This window comes from Pelophylax lessonae, assembly GCF_965119305.1.
Source record: "Pelophylax lessonae genome assembly, chromosome: 6".
Taxonomy (NCBI): domain Eukaryota; kingdom Metazoa; phylum Chordata; class Amphibia; order Anura; family Ranidae; genus Pelophylax; species Pelophylax lessonae.
In genome coordinates, this window is record NC_138773.1 from 31,550,443 (window position 1) to 31,562,515 (window position 12,073).

At 44.9% G+C, this 12,073-nt stretch overlaps 1 protein-coding gene across 1 annotated transcript; it reads right to left on the minus strand.

The window, feature by feature from the left end:
• Positions 1-499: 499 nt before the first annotated feature.
• LOC309557568 (apoptosis-associated speck-like protein containing a CARD) lies at positions 500-11,840 on the minus strand. Its single transcript, XM_082260355.1, has 3 exons — positions 11,407-11,840; positions 3,625-3,681; positions 500-1,062 (listed from the first exon to the last, which is right to left on the minus strand). The coding sequence occupies exons 1-3, from the start codon at positions 11,681-11,683 to the stop codon at positions 773-775; spliced, it is 624 nt and encodes a 207-aa protein (XP_082116481.1). The 5' UTR covers positions 11,684-11,840; the 3' UTR covers positions 500-772.
• Positions 11,841-12,073: the final 233 nt, after the last annotated feature.

Consider the following 12,073-nt stretch of genomic DNA (forward strand, 5'->3'; position numbering starts at 1 on the left):
CTAAGCTCTGCAGGAATTCATTTACTAAGCTCTGCAGCAATTCATTTACTAAGCTGTGCAGTGCACAGTCTATTTGCCATTCATAAATCAACCCCTTTACCTCATTTACTAAGCTCTGGAGCAATTGCACTTGCAGAGTCTATTTGCCTTTAGTAACTCAACACCAAAAAGTTTTGATTATAGACATACTTTAAATGTTTTTGTCTGGAATTCCTCTTTGAAAGGTATCGAACACATCAAGAAGTATAATATATTGCAGCCTATCAGTCCTTAGATATGGTGGCTGTTTTTGTCTATTTTTTCAGGCTCTTTTCCTTTATTTCCACCTGGTGATTGTGGCAGTACCACACTTCCTGTCCTGGGTGACAACGCTCACTCACTGTACTATATCTATGTAGGAATAGTGTTGTCACCCTAGGCTGGTCTCCTGATTTAGACTACCGCATCCCCCCCCCCCCCCAACCCCCCATTCCCCATTCCATTACATAAGAAGAAGTATGCTGTAAATCACAGAAGATAGCTAGGAAGGTTGATTACATTGTTTAGGAGGAAGTTCCATGGACACTGGTTATTCTGGCAGGATCAACGTGTATTTTTCTGTACTTGAATAAAATGTTCCTAACCTGAAAAAAAGAAAATGAATGCAGCCACCACATCTAAGGACTGGGAATTGGAAACATATGGCATTTGTGTTCTAGGGTTTAGATATCCCTTAACTATCCCTGTAGATGGTGTTACATTTGTGATTTGTGATGTAATCTTCGGAGACAGTTTAGGACTGCTCCAGATCTTCAATCAAAGGACGGTTTTTTTCCTTTAAAATTTCATAGAGTGCCTGTTTGTGAGATGCAGACCAGCCCCTGATGATCGTGTAGAGTTTCCTCATCCTGTCCTGGGAAGTTCTTTCAGCTAGTATGACGTCATAATCTTCATCAATTATCAGATTTTTAGAGATGAGACTATCCAGAATTGGAGCCACCTGAGCACAACGGGTGATTAGTGCCTCCCGATGTTTATCCACAAACGGCACCACCTGGGGTTGGGGGGCAGAAGGGGAGGAAGCTGTAATTAGAAAAAAAATATATTCACACAACTTTACTAAACAAAGGGGCTTTTCTTAGTGAAAATGATCTGTTTTGGGTCTTTTACAGGTTTGGAATATTACTTTGGAAGGAAATTGCTATAATAGTCCCAGTGAAGCCCATTTGTCCTCCAGGAGGGCTCTACTTATTTGTAGGGGTTCTATCCGGATTGCACTTCCTATCAAGCATTTGTATGCACAGTTTCTAAGATCTACTTCGTTTTTAGGGCTAATAAAGGAGAAAAACATTTATATGCGTATGCAGAACTTGTGCCTTCTTCTTGTGGGAGCTCTACAGTCTGCTCAGACAGCTATCAGCAATGTGCTGCTTGGCTTTTCAGTGGAGCTACCTGTGTCACTGGCCCAAGCAAACTCTCCAGAATGTCTTGAGGAGAAACCACAAGATGAGGAGATTGGCAAGGAGAGATCTCCACAACAAAGTTTTAAAGCCTCAATGGGGGATCTCCACAGTGCCTCTCTACACCCAAAATACACCAGTGGAATTCTTTTAACATGAATATTGGTTGAACTGGATTGACCTGTGTCTTTTTTCAACCAGACTAAATATGTAACTATGAACTATCTTACTATATAAAGTACAAGTGTCTCTGCGTCCAGTCCCTGTGTCCGTGGGATTGCGCTACTGCGCATGTGCCCCACGGACAGCCGTTGGGTCTAGGAGAGCAGAGACTTCGGGCGGCCGGGTTAAAATGTTGAAGCGGCAGGTGTGCGCGGTCACGCGGCGGGTGCGGGCTCGGACGCGAGAGCCGCTCGGTCAGCTCTGCGCGTGTCCCTGATGTTGCTATGGCAACAGGGACGCTACATATGTTCTAGCGCCCATTAATTTAAGGGGCTTAATGTCTAGTGTAACTATAAATACACAGGTCGCTTGGTGCTGGACTTCTAAGCTGAGCTGCTACGTACATAAGGAATCACTTTTGGAAGTATTTATAAGTTGACGAGAACATCTCTGCATTGAAGCCCTCTTAAGGCTGACAGAGAAGAGAATGTTCATACTTCAAAATGGTATATAGGGGCGACCTAACCCTTTTGTTTCAATCCAAATTCACAACCAATCCGACTAATTTGCTCTGACCCAGTGACAAATGGTGAGCAGTGAGGGATGGCGAGCCAGCCGGAACTTCCTTTAGGAAGTGGCAGCAACCTGATCTAGTGACAGTCCAACAAACCTCATTACTAGTTATATGGTTGCTATTGGATGTAAAAATCGGGTGTAGCTCTGCATAGTAAGCCAATCAGCTTCCAACTTCAGCTTGTTCAATTAAGCTTTGACAATAAAACCTGGAAGATAATTGGTTTCTATGCAGAGCTGCACCAGATTTGTACTCCCCAGTTTTAGTAAATCAACCCCTATGTGTTGGACCAGTGCAAAATATTGTCTGGTGAATTAACACTATTTAAACGCATGTTATAATTGTCCGACCAGCACTATCAGCATTGAAAGAGTAAGAGGCTCCAATCAAATAGGGGCTGGCTGTTATATCATTGACATGGCCAGGGGTAAATGTCAACTGGAGAACAGAGAGAGCTGGTGTGATGGTACTAACCGTCACTATGAGTAAAAACAGATAATTAATGGTTTAAATTGCTTCAGATGGGACGGTCATATTTGCCAGCAATATCTCCATATAGGAATATGAAGATTTATTCCCATTTGCCATGAAATCTGTTCTTCCTAAATGCTGGGTATATTACATATCTTTCAAGGTCAGACAGGTTTTCCTTTTGTTGTGTATTGGGAGGGAATGTGGATTGCCCTTTCGCATTGTTAAGTGTTAATGACCTCCCATTGTTCTGTCTGTCTGCCTTAAGAGATACGTATTATGGGATATATATAGGTGTGTGGATTGGATGCTAAGGGGGAGGGGGGATTGTCCCACATTATATATTTTTGTGTACACTGTATGCGAGTGTAAAGCTCTGTTCCTATTGGATGGTGACTGTTACGTCCAGTTTTCAACAAGGTCCACCTGGGTGGTAACCTTGTGGGTGAAATCTGTATATAAGTCTGTTCAATAAAGTTGTTTTACAGTTAGTTCTTCATCCTCAATCTAGAATCTTGTCTCGTATTGGGGGAATCTGCTGCAAGGGATTGCTATGGTCCTCCATACTCCCTTAGAGAATAACTAAGCTCTTGTAAGAGCTTATGTAAGAGCTTATTCGTGCTGCACTCTCTGGGGAAAGAGAGGTTCACCCACAGGAACCTGGAGCCTTGTCGGAGGTCCAGGGTGGGTAGGAGATTGCGAGACCCTAACCAAGCTGCGGCGGTTCGTGGGTCTGAAGTGGTTACGGCGTCTGGTGGAGTGCTTGGAGCCCCTTGGGAAGCACTAGGAGCATCTGTCAATGGAGGTACCCGGTCAGGGGTGTCCTGTTCCGTTACAGCTGGTCCCTGAACATACACTGAGCCCATGAAATGATTATAAATGGAAATGACTGAGGGACCTATCTGGTAGCCTAGTCTTGTGGAAAGAAGCCTCCTCTACAGAATAATTGGTGACAGGACCTACTCTTATATTACTTACCCCCTGAAGGAGCTTGTGGTTCCACCTTGGGCGTCTTTCTCCATGTAAAACCACTCACTGAAAGAGAAAATAAAAGAGAAGCACGAACATTAGTCCCTCTATCCTAACATGTTATCTTATTTTATCTGACAGTAGAATTGTATTATTTTCAGTACACAAACATTCACAATAATATCAAAAGTATTTGGACGCCTGCCTTTACACGCACATGAACTTTAATGGCATCCCAGTCTTAGTCTGTAGGGTTCAATATTGAGTTGGCCCACCCTTTACAGCTATAACAGCTTCAACTCTTCTGGGAAGGCTGTACGCAAGGTTTAGGAGTGTGTAAAAGTAACCATTTAAAATACTTGATTTTTCTGGGCAATATTTTTTAGCTGGTTACAGGGTCTCTTTAGTGAAACCTTCTGTACACGATAACATTTCATACAACTACAACATTGCAGGAAATAAGAGTATTTACTTGGCCAGTAATTGGATGATGGGGCCCAAAGGTTGGTCTTCCTCAGGGGACTCTGTCCACCTCTTCCTTTTGGGGTATACAGTTGTAGCATCCTCCTAGATAGGTTGCTAGGATGTCAGGCACGTTTAGTTCTTTTTGGCTCATCTGTAATCATTGGAGCAGCTATTGATTTCTTTGGGCTGTTCTAGACCTCACAAGTTGCAGGTTTGACTGGTTCTCCCTACCTGCTGGAAGTTTCCAGAACATAGGGCTGAGAGAATCAAATGGACAGCTTGCATATTTATTGTGGTTCAGCCAATCCCTGGGGAGTTGTGTCCAGTAGGTGGCTAGGGAGAATATAAATAGTCTGGGGTCTGGAGAAGCCATGTTTATGTCCTGCTGGAGAAGTTACCCTGCCTTAGGGGCTGCGGCTGCTTTGAAGCAGTCCTACTACAGTTTTGGTGATGTTCATCAAGGTCCCAGCTGTGGCAAATCTGGGGGAGGTGTGTCCAGTAGGTGGCTAGGGAGAATATAAATAGTCTGGGGTCTGGAGAAGCCATGTTTATGTCCTGCTGAAGAAGTTCCCCAGCCTTAGGGGCTGCGGCTGCTTTGAAGCAATCCTACTAGAGTTTTGGTGATGTTCATCAAGGTCCCAGCTGTGGAAAATCTGGGGGGGGGGGGTGGGCTATTTCTAAGCATCTTTGAGCCAGCTAAGGCCCCTTTCACATGGGGCGGAGGGGGGAGGGGCACTATTCCTAATCATCTTTGGAGCCAGCTAAGACCCCTTTCACATGGAGGGGGCTATTCCTAAGCATCTTTGGAGCCAGCTAAGGCCCCTTTCACATGGGGCGGGGGGATGGGCGCTATTTCTAAGCATCTTTGGAGCCAGCTAAGACCCCTTTCACATAGGGGGGTATTCCTAAGCATCTTTGGAGCCTGCTAAGGCCCCTTTCACATGGGGCAGGGGGGGGGGGCTATTCCTAAGCATCTTTGGAGCCAGTTAAGGCCCCTTTCACATGGGGTGGGGGGGGGGCTATTGCTAAGCATCTTTGGAGTCAGCTAAGGCACCTTTCACATGGGGGGGCTATTCCTAAGAATCTTTGGAGCCAGTTAAGGCCCCTTTCACATGGGGTGGGGGGGGGGCTATTGCTAAGCATCTTTGGAGCCAGCTAAGGCCCCTTTCACATGGGGCGGGGCTATTCCTAAGAATCTTTGGAGCCAGCTAAGGCCCCTTTCACATGGAGTGGGGCCCGGGGGCTAATGCTAAGCATCTTCGGAGCCAGCTAAGGCACCTTTCACATGGGGGGGGGGGGGCTATTGCTAAGCATCTTTGGAGCCAGCTAAGACCCCGTTCACATGGGGTGGGGGGGGGGGCTGTTGCTAAGCATGTTTGGAGCCAGCTAAGGCCATTTTCACATGGGGCGGGGGGGGCTATTCCTAAGCATATTTGGAGCCAGCTAAGGCCCCTTTCACATGGGGCGGACTCTGTAAAGAGCATTCGCCTGCTCAGCTCAGCGGGGTCTCAGTGGGGTATTTCTCTGCTGATCCCCGCTGAGCAGGTCCACTGTTCTCTATGGGGCGGTCAGATCTTGAATTCAATTTGACTGAATTTGGAAAATTCGAATCAGCATTCAAATTAGGATTAAACATCTAAGAATTGCAATACTTTAATATTTCATTGTCGTTTCCAAATATCGAATCAAATTTAAATTTCGTTATTTCAGATTAATTTTATTTCATTATATTGGAGGATTAGTTTAAATTTGTTACTATTGTGATTCGGAATTCGGATACACCAGAATAATGAACAATTTGTACAAATTTTGACATAAAACCAATCTCACATGTCTAGTCTGAGGAGCTGATTGAAGGGTACCCGGGGGAAGCTGGAAAATGTATAGCTGTCTTGTGGCATTATGAGTATTAACCTCTCCCTCACTGAAGAGCAGGGCCGGGACAAGGGGTGGGCAGGAGGGGGCGGCTGCCCTCGGCACTGTGGTATCTTGTGAGGTGAGGAGGCACCATAAGGAGGTTGGAGGGAGGGGATTTGTATTGGGAGGGGTAATTGGGGGGGGGTGTGGCAGGGAATAAATTGTTCCAGGAGAGGAAATTTCATGAGGTGTGCTAGGAGTGGTGATTTGAGGGTATTTATTTTAGAAGGGGGGATGGGGAAAGAACATTTGTGCTAGCAGTGGGAATTTGGGGGGGAGCTTGTGGTAGAAAAGGTAATATGGCAGGGGGTGACGATTTATTCTAGGAGGGGATATTTTTTTGGGGGGTGGGGGATTTGTGCTAGCAGGGATGATCGGGGGTATTTGTGCTAGTCAAGTCCATCTCAATCTGCTCGCCTAACCGTACTCTCCCCCCAGACTGACAATGCTGCTGTCTAAGCCCATGTTCACACTAGTGCGACTTGTCATGCTATTTGACAGGTCCAAATCACACGACAAGACGCACCATATTGTCGGCAATGGAACTATTCAAATCGGTGCGAAGCCTACATTGTGGTGCCGCACCGATTTGAAGTTCCTGCACTATTTTTGGCAATTTCAGGTGTGACTTGCATACACATCTGTGCATGAAATCGCACAGATATCAGCCAAGTTGCACCTGAAGTCGCACTGACATGCGTCTTTGAAATCGTGCGATTTCAAGTGAAGTTTCATAATTCCAAAGTCGCATTCAGTGTGAAAGGGGGGCTAAAGGCTGGGCCGGGACAAGGGGAGGGCAGGAGGGAGTGGTTGCCCTTGGCGCAATGGTTTATTGCAGGGATTGGGGGGTGCCTTGACCCTAACCCTATGGGAAGGGGGGGGGGGTGCACAGTTTGGCATCCTTGCCCTGGGCGCTGGATGACCTTGTCCTGGTAATGGCTAAAGGTGTCTCTGGTTTCAGAGTGGAGGCACCCTTAGCCCCCGTTCACACTGGGGCGAAGCTACTTCGCACCGCGACCTCGGAGGTCGCGGTGCGAGCAGCGCGCCGCGACCTCGGAGCGGCCGCCACGGACTTCATAACATTGAAGTCTATGGCGGTCGCCTCCTGGTCGCCCCAAAGAAGCTCCAGGTCGCCCCAGTGTGAACGGGGGCTAAAACTTATGTGCAAAAATAAATATATATAAATAAATAAATAAATATATGTTTGCAAAATATAGACGAGTATAAAAATATATATCGATAAATATATATGTGCAAAATATAGATGGATATATAAATATATTTGGTGAGACAAAATTGATCAAAAGTCCATAAATCATAAATATCATACAGTTAGAAACACGCCCCTAGGGACACACTTAACCCCTCCTTCCCCAATAAAGTTAACCCCTTCCCTGCCAGTGTCATTTTTACAGTAACAGTGCATTTGTATAGCACTGATTACTGTAGTAATGTCACTGGTACCCCCAAAAGTGTAAAAAATGTCAGTCAAGGGTCCGATCTGTCCGCCGCAATGTCACAGTCCCGCAAAAAAAATCGCAGATCGCCGCTATTACGATTTAAAAAAAAAAACAACAAAAATTACAAAAATCTTTTCCTTAGTTAGTAAACACAATAACTTTTGTGCAAACCAATCAAAATACGCTTTTTGCGATTTTTTTTACCAAACATATGTAGCATAAAACCAATTGGCCGAAAATGTTAAAAAAATTAGATTTTTACATTTTTTTTGGAGGGGAATTTCATATAAAAAAATGTGAAAAATATTGTTATTTTTGCAAAATTTTCGCTCTTTTTTTGTTTATAGCGCATGATCAAAAAATCGCACAGGTGATCAAATACCACCAAAAGAAAGCTCTGTTTGTGGGAAAAAAAGGACGTCAATTTCATTTGGGTACAGCGTCGCACGACCGCACAATTGTCCGTTAAAGTCACGCAGTGCCGAATCGCAAAATAAGCGCCGGTCAGGAAGGGGGTAAAATCTTCCGGGGCTTAAGTGGTTAAAGGAGGAGTCGCTTTGAGTTCCTTGGATTTATTGAAGTTGGTGCATATCCTGGTATTGGGTGTCTGATGTCCTGTATGCTCTTAAGCTGACCGCCAATAATTTAAGGGGTCCACTCCATCCGGTAAGCTTGTATACACACCGGGTGTCCCTGCTTTCTGGTGGAGGTGTATATAGCTATCAAGTGCCAATCATATTGATGCCATTTCCTTTTCGGATATTCATTGCCATCACCATGGACTTGTATGTATGATATTTATGATTTATGGACTTTTGATCAATTTTGTCTCACCATATTTATTTATTTATATATCCATCCATATTTTGCACATATATATTTATCGATATATATTTTTATACTCACGCATATATTTATTTATTTATTGATATATATTTATTGATATATATATATTTATTTTTGCACATAAGCTTTATGTTTGCACTAGTGTTTAGTTGAGCGCAATCTTATATTTAGTAATATTTATTCATTTTTCTATATCTCACGGTTTTCACGTGTTGATTGCAGCTTCTAATTTTAGGAATTTTCCGACACTATTTATATATTTATTCACTGATTTAATATTTTTTATTTATTTGGTTTTCACATCCTTTAGCGCGGGTTAGTTGGTTTCACTACCACACAATTTTTCTTATACATTTATAGATTAGTAAGATGCATTATATGACTTTTTGTTTTGGGTTTAATACCATTTAGACGCAGGGGTGTCAAACTGGCGCCCCTCAGCTGTTGCAGAACTACAAGTCCCATCATGCCTCTGCCTGTGGAAGTCATGCTTATAACTGTCAGCCTTGCAATGCCTCTTGGGACTTGTAGTTCCACAACAGCTGGAGGGACGCCAGTTGACACAATGTATCCATAAGGATTCTTTCCTACATTCCTCTGTCCTCTGCATGGACAGTCCTGCCCGTCTCACAGCTGGAATGCATCCTATCTGGTATGTTTATATTGTATACTGACTTCTCATTTAGCATAAACATTCCCGGGAAGTCCCCTCCTTGTGTGACTCTTCATTCCCGAGTATCAGCTCAGCCCAGAAACAGCCTGAGATCACCAGGGAAAGTACCAGGTTGTAGCGTCTTGTCCCTTTAATTTCCCTGATTAGGAACATCAGTCACTTTCACAAATCTGCCACTAGGGGGATATAAATGCCAAACTGCGCCCCACCGCATTCATGATTCATTTTTATTTCAGGTACTTATATAGCACTGTCAGTTTATGCTGCACTTTATATATACATTGTACATTCACATCAGTCCCTATCCTAAAGGAGCTTCCAATCTAAGGTCCCTAACTCACATTCACACCTACACATACTAGGGCCAATCTAGACAGGAGCCAATTAAACCTACCAGCATGTTTTTGGAGTGTGGGAGGAAACCAGAGTACCCGGAGGAAACCCACACAGGCAGAGCATGCCAACACCAGGCAGGTACTGGTTGGGATTTGAACCAGCAACCCATTTAATGTTAGGATGAAAGTGCTAACCACTTCACCACATGTGCAAACTTAGGGGATCCTACACCCAGCAGTCACTAGCTTGTCAAAATCATGGCCGCTATCACTACTCCTGTCAGCCTTCTAACAGGAAGGAAGGTGCCCCCATCCCTACAGTAGACCACTGAGCCCAGGGCAGCCTCTCCCTCTGCCCACCCCTTGTCCCGGCCCTGCACACACCCCATGTCGAGTCAGATCTCAAATCAGCAGGGATCATAAGATCGGCTGATTGCGGTGCTTTAGGTGAGACTCAGCAGGGGGCCAGACCTCTGCAGAGAGACCACTGCTTCCACACAGAGAGCAAGGGTCTTCCTTTGTAGCATCCCCACCCCTTTCCTTTTATAGGGAGCTGTTATTTGGCTAGTGGTACCATAAGGATCAGTTGTGTTCACCGGGTCCTTGGGGTTTTTTTTCCCCCACAAATCAGCAGCCATCGGGCATCATGAAGGATAAATATATTTTTTACTTTATATTTTATTGATAAATTATTTTTAAACTTTTGTGTGTGTATTTAGGTTACATTTTTTTTTTCATTCACATGGGGGGGGTGGTATCTGGTCGCCCCTATATTAATAAAGGGTGCTTTCAAATTCCAGAAAGCCCCCCATAACCACCAGGGATGTAAAGAAGAGGTCCTTGTCCTCATCAGTAGGCAGACAAGGTGCTTTTCCAGGAAAGGGTTCTCCTGGCAAGGTATCCCCCAGGCAAGGGCCTGGTATGCTAGCTCACCCCACCCCCTTTCCTGGGCAGCCAGGCTGTATGCTCAGATTTAGGCTCTGGTATGGATTTTTAGGGGGACTGAACATGTTTTGTGCATGTGAAACCCCTTTAAAATCCATACCAAACCTGAAGGGACCTATAAATCCATACCAGGTTCTAAATCTGAGCATGCAGCCTGGAAAGGAGGTGGAGTGAGCTACCATACCAGGCCACATGTCCTCAACCACATGTCCACATGCCCTCAACCCAGTGGTGTATTTAGGTTTTGTACTGCCCTAGGCCTGACTAAGTTTGTGCACCCCCTAATTTAAATATGACCCACCCCTCATCTGTACCACAACCCACCCACCACAGACCACAACCACAGTCTATCTGTGCCCATCAGCATAGCCTTATCAGTTCTCATAAGTTCAGCCTCATCAGTGCCGCCTCATTACTGCCCATCAGTGTGGCCTCATCAGTGGCCATCAGTACAGCCCCATCAGTGGCCACCAGTGTTGCCTATCAGTGCCCATTAGTGCAGCCTATCATACCGGCAGGTAGCAGTGTGACTGCTTTATGGGGGTGCCAGACTGATTTGCCTCCTGGACCCTGCCCTCTGGCCCAATTCGCCCCATAATACTGGCACTAAACTAAAAGTGTTGCGCAAGCCGGCGGGGTCCCTTTTCGTGTGGGGGCTGGGAGGAGGCTGGTTTCTTTATTGCGGTGTGCAGCTTTTTTGCTGCCCCCCTGCAAAGTGCCGCCCTAGGCCTTGTTGGCCTAGACCAAGATACAGAACTGCCTCAACCTGGGGAATTGTGGGAAAAACTGCAGATTTTGGGTATAAAACTAAGGAGGAGGAGCTTGAAGATCACTTTAAGAGTATTTAAGGAAATTATTATGTATGGTAAAATTGTCTTAGATTAGGTCCTGCTTTTATGCTTTAAGATCAAATGCAAATGGCATGCGGGTCAACTGCACCTGCACTGAATTTTGAATGATGTCAGAAGCATCTCAAAACTCTCTGCATTTGCCCATCAAAGCCTGTCAACGCCGGACACCCAGATCTGTGTTGCCCAACCAACTTGATAACATACGTTTATAAATGGGACACAAGTGTCTGTTAATTGGCCGGCTCATTGTCCCATTTTAAAAGAAAAGAAAAACATCTAAAGCCTATGATCAGCTTTACCGCTCTCCAGGTCCCTCCGAAGGTTCGAGGCCCCTTGCTTTTCATCGATGTTGTCTAGAACATCCACCGTCAGCTCCGGTCCATAAGATTCCATGTAGGATCTCAAGATCAGATCCACTACGTCGTCTCGATCTGCATTCTCTAGCTTGCTCCTGGGGATCTTGCTGAATCCCTCCTCAGTTTTCCAATCATTTAGTTTGTTACGGAACCTCTTGAAGCTCTTATCACCGAGATCATCCAAGGCAGACACCAGGGCATCTCGCACGGTTCGGACCATCTTCCCTTATGTGGTGCCTCAGAAGATGCCAGCCTCAGCTCCGTCTCCAGCAGCTCGCCAACTCTTTTCCTGTTCAAGGAAAATATGACTGCAAGTTCCTAACTGAAAGTGAAAGTATTTTGCATGTACAATTTATTTTTTCTTGAACTTCCTCTTCTCTTTTCCCGCCTTAAAAAAAAAAAAAAAACCCAACAACACCCGTAACAATTCTTTAGAAGTAGATGAGGTTGACTTTTTTTTTTCGGTGCAGAAGTGAAGAACTTGTTGTACGTCTTTTCAGTCTTGCAGTTGTATAGAACCTGTATTGCAACTACGTAGACGGAGAGAACGAGGGCCCCTCCTCCCTCCCTTCATCGCCTTTAAAAAAAAATACTATTAGTCCATTTCCTG

Bases quoted from the DNA above. Each gene is read 5' to 3' on its own strand.
- LOC309557568 (XM_082260355.1), bottom strand. From the start codon at position 11,683: ATGGTCCGAACCGTGCGAGATGCCCTGGTGTCTGCCTTGGATGATCTC. The intron at 3,682-11,406 runs GTAAAGCTGATC...TTTCTCTTTCAG, and splicing joins TCGGAGGGACCTGGAGAGCG to TGAGTGGTTTTACATGGAGA. The intron at 1,063-3,624 runs GTAAGTAATATA...TTCTAATTACAG, and splicing joins ACCACAAGCTCCTTCAGGGG to CTTCCTCCCCTTCTGCCCCC.